This window comes from Embiotoca jacksoni, unplaced genomic scaffold (assembly GCF_022577435.1).
Source record: "Embiotoca jacksoni isolate LCO1_2020_lvr unplaced genomic scaffold, fEmbJac1.0.p SCAF_26, whole genome shotgun sequence".
NCBI classification, from domain to species: Eukaryota; Metazoa; Chordata; class Actinopteri; family Embiotocidae; genus Embiotoca; species Embiotoca jacksoni.
Window position 1 is genome coordinate 2,385,538 of NW_027185377.1, and position 27,818 is coordinate 2,413,355.

The following is a 27,818-nucleotide window of genomic DNA, read 5'->3' on the forward strand; positions in this document are numbered from 1 at the left end:
CCTCAGTCCACATGTCACCCGCCGTGTCATGTGCACCATCGTGTAGGTCTACTTCTGGCCCTCCCCCCGAACCTCTCCACACACACACACACACATACACCCCCCCACCTCGACCCCCAACCCTCCTACTGAATTCCAGCTTACAGGAAATTGATTGGTAGATGTTCTGGTTATCCTCCAGTGACATTGATTTCTGCTTGGCTGCTGGTGTACGGCCGAGGACCTGATACCCTGTGTTGCAGTGGCCAGTCGCCTGCAATGAGACAGCTCCTCCATCTGAGCGAGCCGTCGTGCCTCGTCTACTCTAAAATGGGCTCGGGCCGGGCCACTGGTTTGCGGGAAGTAACAGACACTCTGCAGTTTGTCTTACTTCCTTCCAGGAGAGGTTTTACTACAAAATACAGTCTGATCCAGAGCACGGAGCCAATTATTTCATCCTCTTCACCTTGAATTTACCTGAGAACGAGACTGAATGGTTTCCTTTTTAGGTGTGCTGTCATGCTTTCAAGAACTTTAAGAACATTTCTTAAAGCATTTTGCCTTGAATATGAGGACACGGAGCATATATGACATGGCATTGCAAATGAGGTTTAACAGGAAACATGGGGAAGATGTGAAAGGGAGGGGCGAATAAAGAGCTGGATCCGCAACTAAGACCGTAAAGAATACAGAATCTCTGTTCAACAGTCCCTGCAGGAAACCGCAATGTTGCGTTTGCAATAATTGATGGTAAAAATGTCCTCAAAAGAAACTCTGCTGAAGGTATTGCTGCATAGAGGTGCATTTCCAAACAACAACTACTCATTTCCAATCAGCCAGGCTCTGCTTCCTCTCCTCTCACCATCAAAACAAACTGTACTCCGGAGAAAACCGGAACAATCGGGAAAACCGGAAGTGACAGGGTTTGTCGGAAATGTGGTTTTAGCACTATTTTATCTCGGGAATGAAGATTTTTAATTAGTTTCATACATACTTCAAGTTGTAAGAGACTGCACTTTGTTTTTGTTCATACAGTAGGCTTACGTGTTGAATTAGTATGAAATAAACAGCATTTAAAGCTCTTATTTTAACAGCAGATTTAACCTTTGTCTTCTATTCTACAGTCACAGACTTCCTGTTCTGTAAAGCTAAGTCACTTTTAGGACGTTTTTGTTGAAAAAGTTTGAAAGAAAGTTAAAACAAATCAGAAGTAAAATATGTCCGTTATTTGCAGCATTATTATTATCATGGGATGTGTTTACATATTACTTCTTATTAAGTAGGGCTTAAAAAAATTTTTTTTGCCTCGACTGCAAAAAAAATCATTTATAACTTTGCAAATTATATCACAATTTCAGAAAATCATTACAAAATTAAGCATTTTAATCGTAACAATCACAAAAAAAAGTCCTGAGTAATGGGACTCATTGTTAGGTCCTTAGATTATTATGTAAAATTGAACAATTGTTAAGTTATTCAGGTTTTTCTCTGTTTTCATATCGTTGCAAATACTCCACAACAATTTGTTGCCTGATATTAAAAGATTAAAAACACTTAATAGTTAATGAAAACAGGAAGTATTTGCTGCGTGAGTGCACGGCTGCACTGCTGCTGTAAAGGCACGTGTCTGCGCATGTTGTGCAGCGAGGCCCTTTCCAACATCCCTCTTACTTTACCTTTTAACGCATGTCTCTTGTCTTTCGTGCCACGCTGTGCTCCGTCTTCACGCTAACGCCGCCTATCACGTCGTCTCTCCGTCCCCTCAGATCTCAGCTCCAACTTCATCCCTTACGACGATGACGAGGAAGAGGAAGGGAGAGATGTGGAGGAGGAGGAGGAGACCTACGATGACATTGAGGGGGTGGCCGGCTCTTCCCCTCCTCGGCCGGCCCCGAGCGGCAAACGGGGAGGAGGGGGAGGAGGACGAGGGCAGGAGACGGGGGAGGTCGAGGAGGAGGACGACGAGGATATCTACGAGGTGCTGCCAGGTATGAGGATGTGGTTACCTCGCACGCAGCACCCCACCCACCCACACTCACCCAGATAAATAGATAGGAAGGTGGTGCACACAGAAACCCTCATGATACTCCGTCAGACAAATAGACACCATCCCTCTGACTCACACACGCTCAAACCCTCAGGGAGTTTTTTTTTTTTGTTTTTTTTTAGCAACGAGAAATATTTGTGGTCTCCCCCGACTGTGAAATTTGTGTTGCCAGGTGCCTCCTCATCACCGCAACGCCCAGACTGATCACTCATTTCAAATCAAGCTACACTAATAGGCTTGTCCACACCGGGGTGGCGCCTGCAGAGCCACACAGCACAGGAAGGGGAAGATTCACTTACGCCGTCTCCAAGTCTGTTTCCTCCTTATCTCTCCCAACAGTTATGTTGTTGAAATCAGCGAGAGGCCGGCCACTTTCCGATGCTCCGTCACAGAACGTCCAATTAGCTAATGTTGCCAGGCAACAAATAGCCCACAACTCAATCCGCTAAGCAAGAGATTTTGGCTAAAATTGCCTGGCAACAGCAATTTAGTTGAAAGAATGTAAAAACTGCATCTCTCAGGGCTTAAAATAGTTCTCCAGCTCTTAATGTCACATCTTTAATAGAAATTAGAGTTTGACTGACGAGTCGTCGTCCACCTCCCCCCCCTGTGTGTGAGCTCCCACTGAGGGAGGGTGGAGGGGGACAGTCCCATGTGTCAGGGTTGGCTACAAGATCCCAAGAAGGACAAAAGGGGTGATCCGATCTTCTCGTCCATCACTCTTTCTATTAAATAAGATACATCAAGATTCTGTTTCACTCGGTGAGTACATTACCTTTTGCCAAAATCACTGGCGAGAGGGGGAATCAGTCTTCCAACTGTCACGCCGCCGTTCAAAGCCATCTGGGAAGAGGTACAGACCCTGACCACAGATGGCATATCGAATGACGGGCTCTTTCCTTCACTTTCTCACCCCTTCACTTATCAATCACTCTGCACCTCTCTTTGCTCAGCTTTTACACCACGATTGAAAACTGTAAATTATTTGTACAAAATTTTGTATTTTAATTAATCAGAAATGCCAAAGAAGAGAAAAAGCTGACAGGAAATCTTTTTAGGACACTCCTTCACCCATTTGTCTAATTTTAGCACACAAATGTTTTTTCCCCCAAAAAGTTAAGATTAAATATCTAGAAACATTCATTTTAATTTGCTAAATTGCATCCTAGACTGCAGCGTTACATTTTTACGTGACGAGACCGCTCGGTTTTGTCGAAGCAAAACTCCCAACGTGGCTTCGGTTTGCAGGCTGAATGCTGAAGCGACGGTTGGTATCGGCTCTGGTGCTGATGACTGATTTTATTGACTGGAAAATTAAATCACTTTGATACAGAAAGCTTTGGCCCGTAGCGGTGGCCTCTCCACGAAACGATGCTCCTCTCTGCAGCCGTTGGAGAGGACTGAACAAATGTTTGGGCGCATTGAAAATAAATTAAAACGTTGTTGTTGGGTTGTTGTTTTTTTCCTCTTTTGGTGTCAAAAGAAAGACAAAAGAAATCCCTCATATTTATGCACAAGAAACTTTCTGCATTCGTGCACAAGCTGTTCAGTATGCATGTGGATGTACAGTGTGTGTGTGTGTCGTCTTTCCTGCTCTTCCTGGAAGCAGAGGTGCAGGTTGTGCTGGAAGGTGGATAGTGTTGCCGGGGTTTGTGGCATCGCTGTCAGCCCGTGAGTGTTAAGGATGGATGTGGGAGGCAGAGGGCAGGCGTATCACCGTGTCACCTCTCAGACCACCGGGTGCCACGCCCCAACAGTCGATGACACGTCCGCCTCTGCATGCGTCTCCAACACAGCCTCCTCCTCTCCTTCGGCTTTATCTCCCGCCGACTCTCTTGACGAATGTGAACGAATTGATCGTCATCGAGAGTTCGGTCTGGTTAAAGAAAATTAAACATCAGGATTGATATTTGTTTGTCCTTAATGTGCAGGGCAAAAATAAATAGATTTCTCAGTGGATAATGTTTGCTGTCATTATTTTGCAGTCAAATTTAAAAAATAATGAATTACAGAGTGATAAATGTTCTCTCACATGTCGTTTGGTTTTGTTTTCTTTAGAAGAGGATTTTCCAGATCCAGCAAATGAGATTGTCGAGAAGAACAGCAAACCAGGTCAGGATCTCGTTAAAGCCATTTTTTTCCCCTAATTATGAGAACATCTCCCGCCTGATCGTTCCCAGCGACTGTCTTTGTGTTTTCTTTAAATTTGCGCTCTTTTATTTCCCCTCAGTTTGGTCATCAGATTACGCTAACTACTACCAGGGTTTGTGGGACTGCCTGGCCGACGAGGCCGACGAGCTGGGCTTCCAGAGAGGGGACCTCATCTACATCATCAGCAAGGTCAGCATCATCATCATCATCACCAGCGAAAAATAATCCAACTTCTCTTCAAATTCTGGACCCACTTCTGTTCATCTCTAATAGAAATCCCTCCTTCGATCTGTGGATATAATTAAAGGGGCAATTACAGTAGTTTTAGACGAGTGGAACGAGATGCCGACGTGTAAAATGTGCAATTATTTGAGGGTTAAACAACATCGACTCCACTAATCACCTCGTCACCCGTTTACCGTCTGAACATGCTGATATCCCCAACGTCTAAACTCCTCCGTTGCCGAGCGCTCGCGTCTCGATGAAGCAAGCGAAGCACCAACAGCGGCGTTGTCTGTTCCCGGGGCCACCAGGGTGAAGTGCCATTCGGGGCGCTGTGTAATGGTGCTGTTGTTCATTACGGGAGCCTCTATCACGGGGGTTAATTGAGCAGGCAGCCATGCGAAGCCCTTCCCTTTCTGTTTGACGTAAACTGCAGGTGAAGCCATCCTGCATCTCAGCTCTTCTCTTCCCCCCTCAATCTATTTCCTCGTGTTTTATGGCCATCTCGTAGCTACATGCAGAGTATCTACCAGTTGAAAAGACACCCTACTGGAAATCAATGGCTTGTAATTTGGGGACTTTTACTCCGCGGCGTACGGGGACTTGTTCCCTCGGCTGTTGCTATTGGTCAGCTTCAAATTGAGTCATCATGCTCTGTGTTTAAATTATCTGAAGAGGAAAGGCAGGAGGAAGGAGGCTTTTATTTGTTTGTAATTGTGTGTTAGAGATTAAGAAATTGTGTTCAACCCTCAAAAAGCTGCAAAATTTACCTTCATGGGGAAAATGAAAGAAGTCAAAGTTGGTAATTTTAGATAAACAGATTCGGTTTGTGAGCCTCTTTTGTTTACAGCAGTAGATAAAGCACAGGTGAAATATGCTCGTCACACAAGATGGACTTTTAATTGAGGTTCTCTTGGCAGTGCCAGAGTAATGAGATGCCAGCCGCCTCTGTCTGTGTGTGCCGGTTGATGGGAGGGAAAATGTCAAAACAGCCACGTCCATTTTTCACACGACGATGACAAAGGCGGCGTCCTCGGTGGGGAAACAAAGGGGGGACCCGGCTCCGCGCTGCGGATCCGCCTCAAACAGCCCCGGCCCTGCTCGGCGGATCGCTTTTCACTGTACGGATCACGTTACCGGCCTCGACGAAGACCTCAAAGAGTCCAAGTTGGAAGCCGGAGTCGGCCGGTTGTATCTCACAGTCTTAATGACGCAGATTACTCTTGTTTTGTTCGAGCTGTATGCCGAAGTCATAACACAGTGACAGACTACGCCAGAGCATCCTAACTATCTTTTAATGGACCTGCAGCGAGGGTCAGGTTGTAAATTATTTAGAGGTGATCTCCCGCCCGGATGTTTGGTTCTCTGTGACGACGCGACTCCAACCCGTGTCCCATTCTGCGTCCTAATAGTGTCACATTTCCCACATGAATGGCATTATTTGTATTATCGCCTGTAATCGGCTATTTATTTTAACGAGCCCTCTGGGAGGTGCTTCCCCCGCGTCTCTCCTGTACGTACGCGTGGACCCCGCTCAGTTTTTTTTTTTACGGCGGAGGGGGATTCCTGAGAACCCTGACCTCGATGAGTGAAATACGGGCCCTTGGCTAGAACTCAAGTCTGTCGCTTAACAGGGGACCCAGACACATGAAATGGCCGTAATAAAACCAGGGCCCATAAATTCTCTCGGAGGGTGGGAGGCCTGCTTGTCTGTGCTGTTATGTCAACACTGACCATAATTACAAGGTAATAAGGACACGCTCTAAGTGCTAAATCAATGGTGCTAACAAACTGTTATTTTTAAAGCTGGGATGTGATTGACTGCTGAAGTGCAGAACGGGATAGCCACAGGCGTGGTGTCATATGGCTGTGAACTGAGGAGAACATGCCGATTGTATAAAAGGCCCTCATCCATCATTATTGATCTCTCACTTACTGTAAAGTGGGGGCATTTTTACTGTATTTGTGTTGTTGGTTTTTGTTTTTTTCTCCATCGTGTGTTGCTGTTTGTGTGTGTTTGTGTTGCTGTGTGTGTGTGTGTGTGTGTGTGCGCACATATTTGTGTATCCCTGACAAAGTAAATAAATTAGCAACCTCACCACTCATATGAATTCCATTAGTTCGAGGGAATTAATCTCGTCACCGCCGGTTTCAGCGATGCCTAACTCGCCTTCCGCAGAACTCGATGGCGACGCTCGGCCCGACTGATACATGAGGTAGAAACACGCCACGAGATCCATCTCGTGATTTTTTTTTTTTTTTTTTTTTTTGCTTTGGCATTTCATTTCTGAGAGCTTGCATTCTTCTAATGCACATTATGGCTTTAACCGCTGACATTTCAGTGTGTGATGACAAATCCTGGCCGGCTCAGTTTCTTTGCAGGATCACACTCAGATTTTTTTAAATTTAAATCATCAAGATGTTTCACGCACATTTTCGGCTGGATTTCAGAGCATCTAAACTATCGCAGACAAAGGGACGTGTGTGATAGGATTTACAATGTGTTGTTACCGTATCAGATTAATTCATCTCGGCGGCTAAAAGCTTATTGTCCCACTTTCTCCCTGACACGTGTAATACCTGTGTACTTATGCCCCCACACTAAACCATAAGGCTGTCCTGCATTCTTGCCCTCTAATTTATGTATCCACAATCAAAAGACATGGGCTCTACAGGTCAGCTGTCACATTCCTGTATTCCCACGGGCACTCATGGAGAACGGCGGGATGGAGTGGGAAGAGATTTATGGCACAAACCCCCGTCCAGGGTCCTTAAAACTCTGGCAAGCGCCCTGCTGCCACCTCTCCTGCTTTCTCTCTCCCCGTCGGCCGCTCGCTCCTCTTCCTCCACCAACCAAAAGCCCTGAGAGAGGAAGAGGAGCCGACCAATCCCGGTGCCGCTCCCAAAGCAAGAGCATCACCTCCACATTTGGCCAAAGCGTTGGGCTGCAGCTGGGAGGAGAACGTGGACACCGCTGACACCTTGTGGTGGTTTCGAGTAGCGTCCCGTCATAAAAGGGAGGTTTTTTTTTTATATGACGGCTTAAACAAACATTTAAAACTGATTTACAGCCTTATAGATTTATTTGTTGTGATTTATAGCCTAAAAAAAAAAAAAAAAAAGTCTATTTAAAATGTTTAGATAAGAAATTCGAAAATATTTCCTGATTTAAATGGCGACTCATTTTCTGTCCCCGGCTACCTGGGACAGAGTTTTTATCGAGGGTCATAACAGGGCTTCTTCTTCTGTTCTACAAGCCTGCGCTGGCCCCGCTGGCCACAGGTCACACCGGCTGAATGCAGGCTGAAGAAAAAGGAAAAGTGGGCAAACAATCAGATGGGAAAAGTCAAGCAAGAGAGACAAAGAGTGTGAGGGGGCGGGATCCCTTTATTCTTTTGTGTGAACTCTGTCCCCCTCTCTTTCTCCTTTTCTCTGTCACACACCCCATTTAAAGACCCCCGGCTGCTATTGTGGTCATAGACACCAAGACGCTATGGACAGGCAAGACATCCTTTTTACCACCCAAAGTAGCAGGGGGTGAGTCTGGGGTTCGGGGTCATGCAGGAGGCAGCGGTCATCCCCCGGTCAACTACAGTAGGTCATTATTCAGCCTCAGCCAATAGCCCAGAACCGTGTCCGAGCAACCCACCCCCAATCCATTCTGCTTTAATTATTATAAATGAGGGGCGGCGTAAACAGCCATCATTACAGACACTCAGTGGCATACACAAATCCACTTTAAATTGCTATTAAGTTAAGGAGCTATCCGTAATCCCAGGCGTGCATTAGAAAGGAGCGACTAGGTTTTGCTTTTTATTAAATCTCATCGTCCCTGAGATATTTTCAAACGTTCTCATGCTCCGTCATGTTTCCAATTTGAAGCCAATTCACTGATTTAATTAAAAGCCCACTTGGAAAGAATGGACACTAAGTAGCCATTTCGATCTCTGGTTATGCAGGATTATCATCCACATCTTTCAAGATGGGTTTCAACTGGATTGTTTTGGCACCAAAAAAAAAAAAAAATTTCCGCACAGTTTTCAGGTGTTATCGCGACACCTGTGTGAGCGGTGAGGAGGGCTCGCTGACCTGATTACAGGCTACAGATCACGGGCTCCGCCGGAGGCGTCCATGTTTCTTTATTAGGCTGACCACTGACGGGGAGGACCGCCGAGAGCTGCAGTGCATCTGATGAGTCTTATGGAGAGGAGAAAGAGGGGAGCAAACGGAGGATGCGAGTGGAAAAGGCTGCTTCGGGAGAGATGGGAAGGGAGCAACGGGAGGAAAAAGAGGGGAGGGGGGTAGAAACGGGGGAGGGAGGGAGGGAGGGAGGTAGGCAGGCAGGGAAGGAGAGATTGTAACACCCAGGCGGCGGGTTCAGCGGCAGGGCAATGAGAGACTTCCTGCGCTCCATCACGCCCAAGGCCTGCCTCAGTCAGCTGGTGGCCGAGGAAAGATGCCTCATGTGTTTGGCTTATTAGCACTCCCCCTAGTTTGTATGCATTTGGGATTGTGTGTGTGTGTGTGTGTGTGTGTGTGTGTGTGTGTGTGTGTGTGTGTGTGTGTGTGTGTGTTTTATCAGGGAGCGAGCATGTGTGTGAGAACAAGATGAGAGAGGAAAAAGAGGACATGCGGTCAGGATCTATGCAGGATTTTATGCCCCCTGCCTCCCCCCCCAAAAAAATGCCAGACAGATATTAAAGAGGTGTTATGTTGAGACACATGATGGCGGCGTGACACGACACCTGCCTCGTCCCCGTCGCTCTCTGACCAACCTCGACTCACCTTCTCCCTGCTTCAGGCTTCGGGTAGCTGTCAATCTGTCCTCCGGTCGGGGAACATGAGCGATGGGGCCCATCAGAATGCCACCATTAGCCAGCCCCCTGAGTGGTAAATAAACGATCGCGCCGGTACACTGCAGGTGTTGTCATGGCAACCCACTCTCAGCGCCAGCCCCCCACGCCCACACCTCATTCCCCAGCTCTCTGTCGACTGAGGAGTCACCGGGAGGTCAGCGAGTCGACGCGCCGCAGCGGCCACGACACGGCGCTGTTTGCGCCCACCACCTCCCACCACCACCACCACCACCACCTTCCCCCCCCCATCCTCCCCACCTCCCTCCCCCCCAACCCTCCCGGATCTGCAGATCTGCAACCAGGTTGCAGCAAACGCCGATTTGTGTCACCTCCCTCACGGCCACTCACGAACATTCATGAGAGGAAAAAAAAAAAAAACAGACGTTTTCCCAGAAGTCAGATGCTCGGAGGGGGAGTGGGGGGGGGGGGCATCTTCTTATCATAATGAGCCCGATATATTTCTTTTCATTTGCTTTCAATCAGAGCAAAACAAAAGCGTCAGATTTTATAAATCTCGCCAAAAAAACAAAACAAATCAAGCTCAAAGACAAAAAGAGGAGCACAAACAGACGGAGGGGGACATTGAGGAGTTAGCGTAGGTTTTGTCATCTGGATAATTCACTCTCCACGCCTTTTTGGAATGTCCCTATTACAGCAGGTGTACTCTGGATGAACCCGTTTCAAGTATGAGGGAGATGGACTCGGCACGCCTGACAGACTTCCACCGCCATTGGCACCCGCTCTTGTGATGTAGCAGTCGTATTAAAATGGCGGCGCTGATAATCCAAAAGACCTTTCTCAGGGAGAATTTGAGACTGACTGCACAGATGGGCCGCGGAGATAAATAAAACTCTCTGTCACTACGGTTGGTGGAATAGTGCTGTGACGCCCCCAAGGGAGAGAAAAACTGTTTCGCTCCCTCTCCCCGATGCCTCCCCACACCCCCCCACCCCACCGTCCGTCTGTCTCCCCTCTCCCCTGTTCTCTCGGATGGGAACCAGAGCCAGCTTTCCGCAACCGGGCTTTTCCCTCCGCGCTCTTATGGGGGGCATAAAAAGACCATTTCGGACTTAACTTCCCCCTCCGGTATGAGCTCACACACACAGTGAATTGTCAGTTTGTCAGGGAGCCAAACATACTGGAACATCCCAGTCAGAGCTGTCAGTGGATGCTGGCGGGGGGCGGGGGGGGGTTGAAAACGATGAGGCCTGGGTGGACGATCTGCTTATTGTTGGGTACCTGTTTGTGCCGTTAGAACACTCGAGTCTCGTGGTTTATCACCGTCTAAGCGGTTCATTCATCCTGCGCTGGCCAAACGCCGCTCATTAGCCGCAGGCCTCATTCCTCTGGCTGCAGAGAAGGTGCCAAGGGGCCGGCCGGCCGGCCCGATCGACTGAACCTCTTGACGTTTCATCACGCCAGAGGGCCTGTGTGTGTTTCTACAACTCAAAACGGCAAATTTTAACACGCGTGTCCGCTTCGACGCGCTTCGACGTGTTTTGTGATGCGATCGCAGTTTTCATCTTCCCCTCAGTGTGCCGAGACAAACGGCCATTTTCAATCTGCCGAGGAGAGATGAGTGGTCGACTGACATCCGGCTGGTGCCCCACCTCCCCTCGGCCGGGGCTTTAACGTCCCTCTGGTCCGGGGCCAGATATTGATCCGGTACAGATCTAGTTAGAGCCTCACTGCTGCGATCAGAGGAGCGCGTGGTGGTCGGTGTGCGTCAGGTTTTGTTGTTTCAGTCTTGCGTGAGACGGCTGTAATGGCTAAAAAACATCTGGAAATTTTTTATATTTCAAGTTTTTCGATTTATTTTTATTGGCTGTAACAACTTAATATATCTCTATTGTGTATTAATAGTAAATAAATTGTCTAAAATAATTAAATTTAGATTTTCCATGAATTAAAATCTATGAATTTTGATATTTACAAAACGTAAAATAAAAATAGAAGTGATTTAAACGACAATATTTAAACTTTACATTTAGTCTTTATTCAAACAAGCAATATTTATTTCTAAGGCCAAATTTTTTTTGCCTCAAACGACAGCAGCTCTGTGTTTCTGAATTATATTTTCACATCTTATGGGAGATTTGTTTTTATTCAGGAAGTCAAAATCCTCTATAACAATTAGTCAGACAACAAACCCCTCAATTTAATTTTTATTTACTAAAATCTCAACTAAATTGAGCAGAAATTGATGCCTTATGGTTTATGTTTGTTTAACTCCTATTGTTCAGTCCATTAAAATTTTTTTAAATAAACGCTTCATCAAAAGCTATAAAAAAATATAATGATTTTGTTTTGCCACCTGTTAAAAAAAACAACCCTCAAGGTTTTAAATTTACGGAGAAAATTGTTTTAGCGCTTAATGTTTTAGAGGTCTCATGGATTTAATCCGTGGCCTTAACGTCACATTTTTACATGCACACACACATGAATCAGACTGATCGTTTTTTTTTTTTTAATCACCATAAAGAGATGAAGTCTCGGTTATAATTAGTCTGTGGAAACAGGCCAGCTGTGGTTATGGTTTTTGAGCAGTTAAAAAAAAGCTGTTTTATGTGAGACGCTCGCTGCCTCGATAGCCTTGTTTACTGTTTTCCTCGTGTTTGAAAGAAAACCCTCGGGGCCGTCGTGCCAAAATGTCTCTCCGAATATTGTACACGGCTGTTTCCTGGTCGGGACCGAGCCTCTCCTGGATTTCTTTTGCCGGAGTTGACTTTATGCAGCACATTTTTAACCTGATAGTATTTTAGTGGCCGCTGAAAAGGACTCGGGCCACATACGGCATAATTGCAGTTCAAATCATTCGAATGGTTGTTCTTGTGTTAATAATAAGGGACAAACGAGCTCTCTCAAATCAAATAAAAATGTCAGACTGGTGCTTGCTTGTTCCCGGACCCCTCGGAGACTCACCGTCCTTTTTATTTGTTCTCTCTGGGTCCAGGAGTACAACATTCACGGCTGGTGGGTCGGCGAGTTGAACGGTGCCGTGGGTATCGTCCCCAAGGACTTCCTGCACCCTGCCTACATCCTCTGAGCTCCAACAGGTACCGAGGCACTCTCTTATCATCAGCATTATGGACCATTACCGGGGCCTAATACACAGAAACGGTCCCCCTGGTGCTCATCCAGATTGCCACAGAGGTATATTCAGTAGTTGACCTGCCATTTATGGCATCTGCTGGCTGGAAGAAGTACTGCATAAAGCAATGTGAGCAACGGCTGAGAATAAATACATGCAACAAAAGCATGATTACAGCGTCAGTTGTCCTATTTAAGAAAATGATTCCCTAATACTGGTAGATAGGCGCAGCTTCAAATGAACACTGAATTATTAATGCTCAGTGTTTTTTTGTGTCTTTTTTCTTCTACAGCACTGCTGCTGCCGACACATCCAGCCGCGAGTTTCACACACAGATCGGCCAGATAATCTTTTGTAATTTTAAAATCATTCCCTCGCAGAAGACTAAATTATATCCTGTAAATCTGCTGCAGCAGAACACATTTCTACACACGACAAACCACTGAGACGGTTTATATTGATGTGCAAAGCAGAGCTGAAACATTTCATTGATTAATCAGCTGGCAGAAACTTAATCAGCAACATTTTATTTGTACTTTGATAATTAATTTCTGTGTTTACAGATTCTTAAATGTCAGATTTTTCTCATTTCCAATGTTTTATTTAATCGTAAATTGATTATCTTTTGGTTTTGAACTCCTAATAAGCCTTTTCCTTAGTTTTCTGACAATTAATATTAATACAAAATTATAATTCATAGATGCCTTAGCTATTAATATAATTAGTTTCCCCTCGAGTGCAAACTGATTTATAACTGTGGAATGATTCATTTATCAATTCACTGGTTAAAATTAGCAATATGTGGATTGTTTGTGACTTATATTTTCTGTTAAAGTTCCTTCATCACTGACATTTAAATTTATGAACCTACAGAGTAAAAAAATATATATATAAAAGCTTTACCTATTTGTTTCTTCTTTCTCAGTTGTAATTAAGTGTTTAATTATCAAATTCATTGCTCATTTTCAGTCACTGGAGGGCAGGATTGCTCCAGTATCTTAAAAATCATGTTTGTTGATACGTGTGCTGCAAAATCAGTGACAAGTGAAACAATAAGGAAGAAAAAACAATTTTAATTGAAATAAAATATGGTTATAATTTGCATATTTACATGGATACCGTCACTCAAGATGTCAACATTACCCTTGTACATCCATGTTATAAAATTGAGGTCCTACTTAAAAGAGAGCTTTGCTTTTAAACATTCTTAAAAAAAATAAAAACAACAACTTTCAAAATTAAACTCAACACCTGTAGTCATTTACAGGGAGAAGAAAACAAAAATGAGAACATTTTCTTCCTGCCTGCTGCAGCAGATCCCCACGCGCACCTGGAAGCTGCTCCGCCACAATTAAAACATAAAATCTCATCCGTGTGAAACGGCACAATAAACTCTGGGTCCCTTTACTTTTCTTTTTAAATGCACAAGCAGCGGTAGTGTGCGGAAACTGCAGCCGTCTCACTCCCGTCGGACGAGTTGGACTTCAGGCTCGCAGAAAAAATAAAAACAACAACAAGCCGTAGACTCTTCTTAAAATCATCTGAAATAAGTGGAGTTTAGAAAATAAGCAGCTTTGTGTGGAGAAAAATCACCCTAAAAAGTGCAGTTCAACCTTTTCTGATTTAGTTTTGATGAATTAAAACAAAAGACAGAAATAAGAACTGAACATATTGGATCACAAGCTTGAAAAGATTTCTATTGCACACGTGAATCAATTGCTATTATTTTGATTTCCCTCTCGGATCCGCTGTCTCGTTAATAAATATCAGGTGAACACTGCTGGTCTGCAGCGTGTGCAAAGAGATGAACTATATATCACAAAATATGTTGCTCGCTGATGTTTCTCAGCTCGGGTTGAAGCGTTAAATTAAACGCAGCATCAGAAACACGTGAAAAAATAAAAATGTTTATCGACTTTTTTTTTTTTTTTTTTTAAGACCGACGGCTTTTCTTTTTTTTACACAACAGGCTTCATTGGGACGCAGTTGTTGATTAAAATAATACAGTGAGTCACATTATTGGGGCTGATGAGAGCAGCAAGTTGTGCGTAATTCTCCAGTGACTGGACTTGTTCCTCCCGTCTGTAGTGATCAATCAGTCGATACCGTCTTCAAGTGGTTGTGTAATTATTCAAGTTTAACTGGAGGTGGATAAGAAGCTTCAAAGATGTCACTTTTAATTTGTATTAAATCACATCAGGAAGGTGTCTCTTTCGATGGTCAGTATGAACAACAACCAGAAATTCTATCGAAAAAAACTCATTTAATTCAAGTGTATTTTCTTGTCATAATTAGTTTCTGAAATATTTCCATATTGAATCGCCTGCAAAACAACAAGAGCCCCAAAACATTAAAATAATTTCCCCTTTAGGACGCCTGAATCTTTCAGTGAACTTGAGCGCCCTCTGCTGTTTCTAAAGAGTCAATCAGCTCGGGGGAGCCGGTCAGCGCCAGTATTTAAATGAACCCGAGTGTAAATAAAATATAAATTCCTAAATTAGGTGCATTTAAAAAAATTAAAAAAAAAGTTCTGCCGACGACATGACGGACAGTGGGAAGTTTGAATTTAAATACGGTTCTTTTAAAGTGTAGTGCGTCTCCGTCCTTGGCCGACACTGACGGAGCGTATCGTCTACATTACGGAGACGGGACATCACGAGCAGTGTCGGTACCTTGTTGATGTCCCCGTGTGATTAAACGCGTCTTTGGCGGAGTCGCTTTGCTTCGTTCTGGCTCGTTGACGGTGCAGCAGCCCCCTCGTGAGGGTTTCGTGGAGTTTAAGGTGTTTAACTTAATGCGCCTCCACCTCCTGCGCGTCCTCCGGGGCGTCCAAAGACAGCGAGGACAGGGCCTCCTGCTCTGCACACTTGCTGTCCGCCGAGCCGGTCTCCAGGATGCTGATGTCGCTGTTCTCCGTCAGATCTCCGTCCGCCGCGGCCGAGTTCACGTCCGGGGATTTGCTCAGGCCGCCGATGTATTGCAGATCCTCGTCCTCCCGGGCAGGAATGTCCTCTTCGTCCTCGGGACCTCCGTTCATCTGCAGGTCCAAAATGTTCCTGCTGCAGGCCTCCACTCCGGACCAGCAGGAGACGTCCTTAGGAGACGTCCCCACGAAGCCGTTGGCGGCCGGGCTCGAGTCCTCGGGCTCCTCGTCGCTGACCTTCACGATGCTCCCGTTGGAAGATGGCAGCGAGTGGCTGTCCTCGTCGCTCTCGTCTCTGGTCCCGTCCGAAAAACCCACTTCCTGTTTCGCCTCCTTTTCCTGAACGCTGTCGTCGCCACCAGTTTCCACATCCGGCACACCGTTCTCCCGCCGCTCGCTTCCCGATTCGTCCCCTCTATCGTTATCTGGCTCCATTTGTCCGTCTGAGTTGACATCGACCTCTTCAGCCTCGGAGAAGACGAGATTTTCCGGAGCCTTCTCGGAGCCGACGTCTTCCAGGACTTCCTCCTCCCGAGATGTGCCGTTCCTTTCTATAATCTGTTCCTCACAGTCTTTAAAATCTAAAATCGCTACTAAATTCTCACATTTTTCAGGCTCACAGCGAACGTTTTCTGTATGTTTGTTTTCTTGTGCGTCTGGATGAGCCACAGTCTTTACCTCCGTGTCCTCGAACGCACCGTCGTCCTCAAAGTCGGTCCCCATGGGCGAGTGCACCACCACCGGCGTCTGGATCTGGCAGCTCCTCTGCTGGCTCTGTTCTGCCGGGCTCAGACGGTCGTCCGGGCTCCCGCCCAGATAAAAAGTCGCCTCTGCGGGACCGCAGTCCTCAAAGACTGCCTCCAGTTGGTTGTTTTTCTGGGAGATTTTAATGGAGGATTTCTCTTTTAGTGGTATTTCCGCCGAGTTCTGCTCGCGGATCTCCAGTAAATCTTCAAGAGGGTCGCCACATGAGAAAAGCTCCGGGCTGAACGGATCAGTGGTTTGTGGGCAAGGTTGATGAGGAGCCGGGCTGTGGAGCGGCAAAGAGAAAACTTTTACTTTACAATTTAATTACATTAAAAAAAACAAAGCTGCATTTCATTTACTAATGCTTCAGAAAATATGTATAACTTCAAATAATTTCAGGTGAAGCAGAGCTAAGCAGTTATTTCTCCGTCAGCAGTTCAGATCCCGCGCTCCTACCTTTCCATGGACTCGTACGAAACGGTCAAACTCGGCTCCCCGTTGGAGTCGTCCTCCTGCGCCTGAGCCAGTCCCCGATTGGACGAGGCGTAGGTGAGGATGGCGTCCGTCACGGAGTAGGGGGTGTGGCCCTGCACGCAGTCCTGGATGTGGCCGAGCGGCAGTTGCGTCTGCAGGAAGAGGTGCAGCTGGCTGTCCGACAGACACACCGTGGTGTGCACCACCCTGCCGCCAGGAAACAGCAAATATTTATTTGGAGCGCAAAAATCACAACTTTACAGCAGCTCAAAGAGTTTAAGTAGAAGATGAACTGACTTGTCCAAGAAGGCCTGCAGTCCTTTCCTCCTCCTCTCCAGGAAGTCCTCGCTGCTGAAGGAGAAGAAGGATTTTGCTGGAAGGTTCGGGACCGGTCTGGAAGGATGAAGACAAGCAGAAAGGCTTTGTTCTCCGTGTTTGCAGACTCAAAGTATCTTTGGTTTAATCTATCTCAATAAAAATCAGTCAGTTCTTCGTATCAATTCATTTGCAAACTGTAAACGCAAAACTGACGAGTATAATCGCTTTATTGAGCTGCCAACAGTTCCAGCAAACGTTCATTAGGAGTCGTGTATCTAAATCAAATATTGCGCCTTATTTCAGCTTCCTTTTGTTAAATATCCGGCTCTAAACGCTGCGCTGTGTTCTGGAGTCGGTCGATAACTGTTTCTGTCTGTGGCTCGGCGAGATTAGAAGAGATACGGAGATTAAAAACAATAAAGCTGCCGGCTGTGAAACCAAAACAAGCTGAAAGATGTTAAAATGCTTCACAGAGCTATAAGGAACTGCAGAGTCGGCGATAATAGTTTGTGTGATACGCTTTCTTTCAGATGTTTTTTAAACGGGCGACAGCTCATAACACTTCTGCTCCATTTTAGAATCGATCTAATTTTTTTATTAAATCACTCTTAATAGGCTGACCTCGGAACATGTTGTGTGACAGCTTTTGATCCTTTGGCAGGTCTTTAATTCCAGATTATTAATAAAATTATGGATTAGTTTAGCCGAGAGGCACGCAGATCCTGTACACACAATGTTTAATCTGTTTCAAAAACCTACTTCTAGTGTTTTTAAATGATGTCGTCTTTTCCAAGTTTCTCTGTTGATCTCCTTCTCTTGTTTTTTCCTCCTCTGAACCTCATTATGTTTCGTTTTAATGTTTAACACAAAAAAAAAAATCTATTTGTTGACAGATAGACAGTCAACATTTATCAGTTTGTAAACGGGGGTTTTTTTGTCTCATATTTCTATGCTCTTCTTTTCTCTCTCTGCTCTCCCCCATCATCAAACGTTCAGATGGACGCCCACCTCTGAGCCTGGTTCTGTTTTCTTCCAGTTAAAAACATTGACTGTATATAAAAGTAGCTTCAGGGTCTCAAAAAGTGAGGCCGATGCTGAAGTCCCATAAACTGCAATACTACCGAGGGCCACTAGGGGTTAATTTCAAAAGGCTCCATAGACACTCTTAACTTCTCTCATGAAATACAAAGTCAGTAAATCTTCTCCAGACATCATTATGTCTCCTTATTAGTTTTCTGGTGGTCCATCTGAAAATAATTCCAGCATTGATTAGATATTAGGCCTCCAAAATCGGTATATTTGGGGGCCATGTCTGTTTGATTGACAGGCCTGTGATGCAGTCAGGTTTCTGATATCGGTGGGCGGGACGTATTTTTCTTGTCTGGTGTCCGTTTTGTTGATTTTATTTCAGTATCACTGTGATGAGGAGTGACTCTACTAATTCGATCCACGATTAATATAAAAATATTCATCTTGTTTATAATTTTGACTTCGGCTCAGGTGAGATGTGAGACTGGCTGCCGTGTGAAACTGCCTGTGGGACGAACCACCGCTTGGACAGCTGTCCACCGTCGTCTCGGCAGAGAATAAAAACGCCAGAAAAAGACAAGCCGACTTACACCAAACCTGCGTTCTTCTGCAGCTTCTTCCTGAGCCACGAAAACTCGCTGTAGCGCCGCCGCACACACGACGTCTTGGCGGTGAAGGCTTTACTGTTGGTCTGGGAGGGGGAGGGGGGGGGGGGGGGGGGAGAGAAAATCACAAGGATTACACTCAGCCATGTAAAAATCACATTAAAACACATTAAAAAAAGAAAATAGTCCCCAACAACTTCATGTGTATACAGTAAACTGTCCAGTTGTTTTTGGGAGATACTTAGCCCTTCAAAATAAAAGTAAATACAGGTGATCTCTTTTCATGGCTTTATGTTTTTAGTAGCACCGTGATGTTTACTGTTGACAGTAGAGGTTTAAAAACAAACATCATGAATTGATCTCATCCGGTTTCATGCTGTGACCGGACTGACTCATGTTCCAGCCGTTTAATTGGTTGCTGAGCTCGTAGCAGGACGTGTCCCATTGGTTCCAGTAACACAGTCCAGTGATGTTTGCACAACAAGCCGCCCTCTGAAAGGCCACAATTAATTAAAAAGCATGAGCCGTGTTGTTTAGTCACAGCTTTTAAAAACAGATTAACTTATTCCTCACAGGCATCGTTTCTTTCCTGTGGCTCCCTTCAAACCAGACACATTATTACAGCTGCAGAGACGACTCGTCGATTAGAAAATATTCTACGGGCTGCAAATAATGATTATTTTTTATTACTAATTAATCTGTTTCTCCATTAATTGATCAGCTGTTGGTGTTTAAAATGTTTAAAAATGTCGACCGATGTTTCCCAAAGCCCTTCGTGCCACCTGAAATATCTCGTTTCGTCCCGACCTGACCTACAGTTGACAACCAAAAGATGTTCAGTTTATTATAACGGAGGACTAAAGGAAGCAGAAAATATTCACATTTAAGAAGCTGGAATCGAAGAATTATCTTTTTCCCCCATTTAAAAAAAACAGGCTTAAAACAATTATCAGAATAGTTGGTTGATTGACTTTCAGTCAAACAGTTACGTGTTCTGCAGGTTTTTTTTCTTTCTGTGCAGTTAGAGGCAATAAAAGCAGGTTTTTTTTCCTAAAAGCAGGTTTATTTTTCCCAGAAGGTGTTCGTGGAAACTCAAGTCGCTGGAAAAATCTCCTTGTTCAGATTAAACAAACATCTGAGAGGGTTTTATGTCTCACTCAGATAAAACAAAACACAGCAACAACACGCACAACTGTTTCCGGTCACATGAACTGAGTCAAGTTTCATGAGTCAACATCCACACATCACCACCGTCTGGTCACGGAGAGCCTTACTGCTGACATCATCATTCCTTGACCACAATGACAACAACTCGTGTCCAAACACAATGTAAGGAATCCATCCTGTGGAATCTGGAGCGAATAATTATCACCAGAAACACCGCAGGGTCGCAGACTGGTGTCAAAAACTCAGGTTTTAAATCTACAGGTAATTCGTACGGTGTCTTAACGTCACATCCTTTTGACCATCACTCAATATCAAAGTTGAGTTTCATTGAATTGTAATAAATGGAAAAAAAAAAAGCGCCTTTGTACTGACCGGGCAAAATCCATCCACGTGATTATATTTCCCAGCAAGTTTGTGAGCTTTATTTACTAGTTCACAGGCTTTTCTAGCACTTTGTTTTTGTTTTTTTAAACTGCTTAAGACGACAAACTGAGCAAAATATTTATTCTGAAACGGGATCAAAATGAGTGACTGTGAGAAAATGAGCGCGCTTCTTTACTGTTGGCTGCGAATGACTCGACTTTTACAAAATGTAACGCATCATCTGCTCAGCTTTTGTCACGTGTCATCGTTTTTGCAGCCAAAGCTCTTCAAAATGTAAAAAATAAAGTTTCCTGCGTGTTTGCGTTGGAACTTGTTGTGATTTAGCGTCAATACTCACATGGAGGAATATCTTATAATCCACAAACGAATTCCAGGAGCCTTCGTTCTGAACTCGGGGATCTTGGACCCGCACTGCAACGAACTCCTGCAGAACACACGCAAACAAACAACATGGACATGAACCCGCTGTCGCAAACGGACACCAGTTCTTCCGGAAATGCCTTTTTTTTTTTTTTTTTTTTTTTATATATATATATCTTCGGTGGCATGCAAGTGGAAGTTTACTAAAAAAAGGGAATGAATGGTAATGAACACCTGCAGGAAAAACGGTTTGACTAAAAGCAGAACTTGGGTTAGGTTAGGTAGTTACTTTATTAATCCCTGAGGGAAATTTTTTCACTACAGCAGCATACAGGAAAGCAATAAAATAATAAAATGACAAATAAACTTTAATTTAAAAACAAAAAAAGAAACGGGAAGTTACTCACATCTTCTTCTTGATTTCTGATCATCCTACCGAGCGCTGCACTGCAAATAGAAAAAGAACACGAGTGAGACGAAGTGCATTCAAAAGCTCTTAAATATTGTGGTATTTTTTCTGATGAATCATCCTTGAAAAAGAGAAGCTGCTCAGCTCAAACTATCCGAGTCAATCCTCACAGGCCTTTCTCTTCAACTTCTTTCTTTTCCGTGACTAGCAGTAACCTCTCCAGCACGTATAGTAGTTTGTTTAGTTTATTGCTTGATAAAAAGTTCTCTATTGCATCTCGATTCCTTTAAATAAACGTGTGTCTAACTCAGCCATCATAAACCAGGCGTGGCATCTGTCAATTAGGGCTGAAACTACCAATTAGCTTCATTACTGGCTCACTTTTGTAATTATGAACAGACAGCTCCCCATGAAACTCAATTATTCAACGTGATTTAATGCTATAAAATAAGAGAAAACAGCTGTGAGTTTATTGACAATCACCAAATAAGACTTGGTGGGTGTCAGTGCAGAAAGCAGATGATGTGACACTTTTCTTCCACCAGACTGCTGCTGCAGCCATTTGCCCATGAAGACGTGTTTTTGGAGGCTTGTAAACCAACACAAAGGATATATACAAAAAAAAAGAAAAGAAAAAAAAAGAAAAGAGGGCAACGTGATGTGAGTCACCTGAAATCTTCACTCAAGGAAACGCCAGGTGATATGTAATGACTGAAAGAAAAGGACACCATCAAAAGGGCGTTTCAGGTGTGAGCCAACTCAAACAAAAGAATTAATTCACTTTATAATGTTGTAAAACAAAGAAATCAGCACGTGGGACTAACTTTGATCACTTCCTGCCTCTGTTATTCATATTTTTAAAAAGCTTATTTCTCCACCAAAATACAGCTGTTTTCTCCGCCTCGTGCGTCGAAGCAGTTTAATAACAAGTCAGAAAAATTAAAACTTCGTCGGTGGTGGAAAACGACCGAGTCCCCGGATGTTGTCCACAGAAACGAGACTGCGATTCAAAAATTAAAAATAAAGCACGCGTGACTCCGAAAACGAGACGCAGATGGTTCTCGTGTTTTTATTCCGCCTGGCCTCAACGATGAAGACTTTCCAACGAGCCGGTTAAAAGACAAACCTCAGCCCGCCGTTTACTTCCTCTCATGAGAGCGTGTGTTTGCTGCTGTTGTGTTTCCTTCCAGTTCAGCTGCGTGTCGATGTTTCTGTGCGATCTGACCACAAAATCCCCAAAACACGCAGGCTTGTTTTTCGCGTGTCGCTCCTGTCTCCATTTCGCAAGTCACAAAGCGCCGGAGTCGCTACGTCACGACGCGACGTCACGACGCCGCAGACGGCATGCGTGATGACGTACGGAAAGATGGAGGGGAGATTTGGAAAGGGGGGGTTTTGAATTACAATGAAAAATGCCCGTTTCTTTGGTAAGCATTTGCCTTTTTAAAAACTTTTAAGAACTTTAAATAATATATATATATTCAAGGATTTTTCCTCATGAAATATATATTTCATGAGAAAAATCCTTGAATATTACTTCAAGTAATTTATGATGGAAAATAAACCACAGATTTACAAAAAAACACATTTTCTGGGTGATAACGTCATAAATTTGGGAGAAAAACTTTTTTTTGTTTCAGTTTAATGTCTCTAAATGAAGGTAAAACAGTCTCTTCAGATCTGATGTATATTTCAGTTTGTGGAGTGAATTATTTCATTTTTTTCCTGTTTCATGAGTGTGTTTCTTTTCCTTTGTTGGGTCCTTTCCCTGTGATCCCACAGCACCGATGACCCCTGAAGGCTGTAGAATAGATTGACGACCTTGCTGCTGATTTTATTTACGTTGTCCGAAGTCTTGGCCTACGTAAGCGGCTGGGAAGAGGCAGGTTTTCTGTCTGGGCGGTGTCTGATTTTGTCACCTTTTATAGAGGGAGTCAGAAGAAGTCATGTGGGCGATCCTGAGAGTCGTATGTTATCTCTCAGGGGAATGTAAGGAGGAGGGGTCCTCGCTACAGAAACACATTCAGGCAAATATACGAGATACTAAGACCCCTGTGACTGAAAATGAATTACTGTTACAATCTTTTACAATATTTCTATAATAGGAATTTAGACCTTTTACGTAAACAAAAGTGTTAATAAGCTGACTGTAAAAATACTAATTACATTAAGTCCCACATTGAACATTTTTATTATAGGGAAGTGGCCCATTTGAATGATACACTGTTATATACTATACTATTAGATTGATATTGTGGATGAAATCATGTTTAAACAGCATTTTTCTGTTGTAACAGGTTGAGGTGGAGCAATTTAAAAAATAAAATATATATATATATATATATATATATATTCTGCAACTAATTGCAGCTGGTGATTAATTTCTGAAAACACTCTACATGTAGCGTACACTTATAGAGACTCAGAGATCTTTGTTCCAGGATATTGAGCAGATCTTCTAATCCAGTACGAACCCTCCCGACCTCTGAGGTCATCTGGTTCTGGATCAGAGTGAAATATAAACATGGTGAACAAACCGCCTACAGAACTGGAACTGAAGACGAACTGAAGACAAACTGAAGACGAACTGAAGACAAACTGAAGACCTTTCTGTTTACCGCTGCATTTTATTTGACATCTCTGTGTTTTTGTTTGTTTTTAATGTGTTTTTATTTATATATCACTTTGTTTTCCTTGCATTGTGTGAAGCAATCGTTTGGGCTATCAAAGGTGCTGTGTGAATAAATTCTGTCTTTTTTTTAACCTCTAACCCTAAATGAGGGTCCAAAGATAAACCTTTAATTTATTGGACTTGATTAATTTGACATAAATAATGAATAAAAGTAGATTCTGGCACATTTTTTTGAGTGGGAAAAGATTGATAATTGTACCTCCTGAGTGCAAATGTCCAATTATTAAAAGTTGTTTCAAATTAAATTGGGTCAAAGTGAAGCTTTAGGTGCCCCTCAGGGCCCCTCTTTGCCCGGTCCATCCAGCCGTGGCCCAGCTGGGGTTGTCCATGTGTCTCTTGTCCCTCCTATTTATTGATAATGCAGTGTGGGCAGTTCCATTGATCCGGTCCAGCCGTTCGCTCACGCGCAGCAAGGGAGCGGATCTCCAAATCACGCGCGCGCGGAGCGCGGACGCCGCCGAGGTGAATCCAGACGCCGAGGAGACCCGAGGAGACCCGTGGAGACCCGAGGAGATCTGTGGAGCTCCGAGGAGATCTGTGGAGATCCGAGGAGATCCGAGGAGATCTGTGGAGATCCGTGGAGCTCGGTGGAGCTCGGTGGAGATCTGCGCAAACTGCGCAAACTGCGCAGCGGGCCGATGGACGCGTTTCTCTTCTTCTCTCATCGCAGACGAAGGGGCGGAAACGGCACATTTCGCTGTAGTCCAGCTGGCGGCTCCGCATTTCAGACACTTCTCATCACAAACAGCGACGCTTCTGCTGTATAACTGCAACGCAGAGAGTCCAGTTGTTTTTTTTTTTTTTTTTTTTTTTTTTTTTTTTTAACATTTCAGTTCGGGTGGCGACTGGAAAAAAAAAATATATATATATAAACCAATTCCGCTGTAAGTCATCGGTGAGTTCCATGTTGTTGTTTTCCCCTCCCTCTCCTCCCTCCTCCTTCATAACGTGTTGTGTCGGTAACGTTTGATTGTGCACGAGACAAAACGATAAGAGGTTCACGTGCATTGTCTTCGTTTGAGGATGAAAAGCACTCCACGCGCCCTAAATCAGGAGACGTCATGTTGTGACCATAAATCACCTTTATGGTCGACAGGACGTGTCCTCGCTGAGAGACATTAGTTGCTCCCGCGAAAGCAACATGGAGGAGACACCAGCGAGCTGCGAGCCGTGGTCCCTCCGAGGCTTTGTCGTGCACCGTGTTTTTCTTCTCTTTCCGAGCTGACGTCAGCAACAACCGCTTTTATATTCAGCATCAAAGCGGCGTTTTTACACCTAATTTAAAGCAGCCTGCTTCTATTTATGATCAAACCCCTCTTCTGCTTTTTTGTTTTCCTCACACGAGCGTTTACGTGCCGCCAGGTGTGTTTTTTTTTTTGTTGTTGTTGTTGTTGTTGTTGCAAAACCTCCTGTTGTTGATGCCGCCTGTCACCGGCACCGCCATCAACGTACCTTTCGGTTGTTTACGTGCAAATATTTCATTCAAAAAAAATAACCAATAACGCGTTTTGATTAAGGCCATATCTATTTTTGCACTCTTAAGTAATATGCGCTTGAAAATTGTCCAGTGAGTTTATATGTCACCATGTTTGATGGTGCACGGAGGGGGGGGGAGGGGGAGAGGGTGGGTGGCATCAGGCTGTGCAGATGTTTCACACCAGAAATACACAAGAGACAAAATCCACTAACACACAATGTTGTTGTTTTTTAAATGTCACACAGTCAAACGCATTGATTTCCATTCATCTGCATTTCCTCTCATTGTCACCTGGTTTCTCTCCTTTGAATCCGTTCTCCAACTTCTCCTCTTGGACCTGGTGGACTCCACCGACCTCGCCGTTGACCAGGACTCTGCGGGTCCCGGGTCTACCTGATGAGTATGAGCCTGACTACAGAAACCCCTAACGATGGTCCCGCTGTTACAGAAGGTTTTTTGTTTTTTTTATACCTCATTATTTCCTAACGTCAGTCTCCCACGTTTATCGTCGTGCGTTAAGGTTTGTGTGAGTCGAGAAATGCCGTGACACCTGTTTTAAACCCGACAGAGAGCAAAATAACCACACCTGAGAAGAAGGACAAGAAGCCAGACGATGTGGCAGAGGAAGAGGAGGAGGAGGAAGAGTACGTGGTGGAAAAGGTCCTGAATCGGCGGGTGGTGAAAGGCAGAGTAGAGTACCTCCTCAAGTGGAAAGGCTTCTCTGAGTGAGTTATAAACTTCATTTTAAGGTGTCTGGTTGTCACCTCATCCACAAATGGGTTCGCTCCTCCAAGGCTGCACAAATACCTGTTGTTTTTTTAAACCCTGTGACCTCCACAACCCAGCTGGTAGCTTTGAAAAGCACATTTTATTTTTTAAAAATTAAAATGAAAAAAAAAAAAGCCAAAATTACACAATTCATCACAGCCAGAAACTGTGACAAATTTAAATGAATGACAGATTTTCAAATTTCCAAACGGTCCTTAAACTAGTTGTGCGCACCAAACACTTCTGTCAGGAAAAATAACCAAATCTAAACCTAAAATAATGATATTTCATCAAAATCACTTCATTTTACTTTTTGTAGCAAAAATAAAGCGATTCAGATTTTTAAATGTAAAATAAAAAAATAAAAAAATGAAATCCTCTGCAACAGGGAAGATGAAATAAAACAAAAAACGTCTGACATCAACAGTCACATGACAAAACTACAGCAAGTGGAGCTCCGCCCCCTTTTTTTTTCTTCTAATATTGGTAACAGCTGTGGGCACTTGGGAAAATGTAAATATAGATTCCATCTTAAAATAAACTCTACTTATTTTTTTTTTCTTCTTTCATGATTTATGACACGTGACATGCACAAAAGACATGTTTGAGATCGATATAATAACCTAGAAGAAATGAGATACCAGCAGGTTCAACAGGCGACTGCATTGGTAATCAAATACCGCGTTTTTTCATGCGCTCTAACTCCACAGGGAAGATAACACGTGGGAGCCGGAGGACAACTTGGACTGTCCGGATTTGATTGCAGAATTTCTGCAGTCCCAGAAAACAGCGCAAGAAGGAAAGAGGAAGGCGGCCGGAGAGGCGGAGGGAGACGAAAGTAAATCGAAGAAGAAAAAGGACGACGTGAGTCCCGATTTATTCCCCAAAGATTAAAACACCAAACTTTTATAAATGACTTAATGAAAGAGAAAGACAAGTGCAATTATAGATACGGCACAAATAGAAGCCAAAAAGTTGGAGTAGATTAATCGATCACTCGTGAAGATTTGACCTTTTTTCTTGACATTTAAGTAACAAAACAATTCGTCCAATTATCAGCAGATTAGTTTTTTATGTGACACTGAGCATCAGAAAAAAAAATTGACCAATGAGAGTCCAGAGACTCAACAGGTGACTCGTGTCATCGTCTAATCTAAAGCGAGAAGTCTGCAGGACATTTGGATTCAGACTCCAGATAAACAAAGAGGAAGGATCGTTTACCTGCGTTCCTTTTTGTATTTTAGTTCCTTTTTTTTTTATCCAAAGTGCTCTTTGAACAGTCGCTCTACATGCACGAAGCCACGTTGACAACTATCAGTAATCAGCTGTTTGTTCAGAGCATCAGGAGCCTTTAAACAGCTCGTATTGTCAGACTTTTATTTTTTTTCCCTGCTTGACTTTAGTTGTTGTTGTTGTTGTTGTTGTTTTTTTGTCCTCCTTTTGATGCTCAGACAGAGAAGCTGAGGGGCTTCGCTCGAGGTCTGGACCCGGAGAGGATCATCGGCGCCACAGATTCCACAGGAGAGCTCATGTTCCTCATGAAATGGTTTGTATTCGCCGTGCGAGCGAAAGCAGCCGTCGTTTAAACATAAACGTGTGTCACCGCAGCGGGTTTTTAGTTTGACTTTGTCTCCGTCGGCTGTCTTGCGCAGGAAAAATTCGGACGAGGCCGACCTGGTGCCGGCGAAAGAGGCCAACGTGAAGTGTCCGCAGGTGGTGATCTCTTTCTACGAAGAGAGACTCACCTGGCACTCCTATCCCTCCGAAGACGAGAAAAAGGAGGATAAAAACTAAACGAGGGGCGAGAAGAAAGAAACTGTAGTTTTGAACTTCATTGTACTTTTGATTTTTTTTTTTTGAGGGGGGAGTGGGTTGGTGGTGGTGGTGGTGGTGGGGGGGGGGGGGGCAGCAGAGACAAGCAAGACATCCCTTGGACTCATTCGTCTTTTTGGTGCAGTATCACTCATTCGATTCTACTTTTATCTGGATATTATCTAAATGTGTAAAGTAAATGCTTCGGGATGTGAAAACGACGGTGTTCATCTTCAGTATCCACTCCAGCCTCCCGGCAGCATCTCACCATCCGGCTCATCTTCATATATCACATTGTATCAGTGAG

General features: G+C 44.1%; 3 protein-coding genes across 6 annotated transcripts in view; 2 read left to right on the forward strand and 1 right to left on the reverse strand.

Moving 5' to 3' along the window:
- The window catches only part of skap1 (src kinase associated phosphoprotein 1), a 29,846-nt gene extending 16,440 nt beyond the window's left edge, over positions 1-13,406 (forward strand). For all 3 annotated transcript variants that reach the window (XM_069160106.1, XM_069160105.1, XM_069160104.1), the window contains 5 exons: positions 1,746-1,967; positions 4,085-4,138; positions 4,257-4,366; positions 12,209-12,311; positions 12,639-13,406. In XM_069160106.1, coding sequence (XP_069016207.1) covers positions 1,746-1,967; positions 4,085-4,138; positions 4,257-4,366; positions 12,209-12,301 — 479 coding nt within the window. In that variant the 3' untranslated portion in view covers positions 12,302-12,311; positions 12,639-13,406. The remainder of the gene's footprint in view (positions 1-1,745; positions 1,968-4,084; positions 4,139-4,256; positions 4,367-12,208; positions 12,312-12,638) is intronic.
- Positions 13,402-22,053, reverse strand: snx11 (sorting nexin 11). 2 transcript variants are annotated; one of them, XM_069160103.1, is made up of 8 exons: positions 21,889-22,053; positions 21,432-21,473; positions 20,761-20,800; positions 20,331-20,417; positions 18,428-18,528; positions 16,788-16,883; positions 16,473-16,697; positions 13,402-16,299 (listed from the first exon to the last, which is right to left on the reverse strand). In XM_069160103.1, the coding sequence occupies exons 3-8, from the start codon at positions 20,782-20,784 to the stop codon at positions 15,138-15,140; spliced, it is 1,695 nt and encodes a 564-aa protein (XP_069016204.1). In that variant the 5' UTR covers positions 20,785-20,800; positions 21,432-21,473; positions 21,889-22,053; the 3' UTR covers positions 13,402-15,137. The 2 variants fall into 2 exon arrangements, with proteins under 2 accessions (XP_069016204.1, XP_069016203.1); XM_069160102.1 differs by lacking the exon at positions 21,432-21,473.
- A 1,806-nt stretch (positions 22,054-23,859) lies between these two features.
- cbx1b (chromobox homolog 1b (HP1 beta homolog Drosophila)) lies at positions 23,860-27,498 on the forward strand. Its single transcript, XM_069160107.1, has 6 exons — positions 23,860-24,349; positions 25,302-25,382; positions 25,500-25,656; positions 26,410-26,563; positions 27,151-27,245; positions 27,352-27,498. Exons 2-6 carry the CDS (start codon positions 25,328-25,330, stop codon positions 27,491-27,493), a joined length of 603 nt encoding a protein of 200 aa, XP_069016208.1. The 5' UTR covers positions 23,860-24,349; positions 25,302-25,327; the 3' UTR covers positions 27,494-27,498.
- Positions 27,499-27,818: the final 320 nt, after the last annotated feature.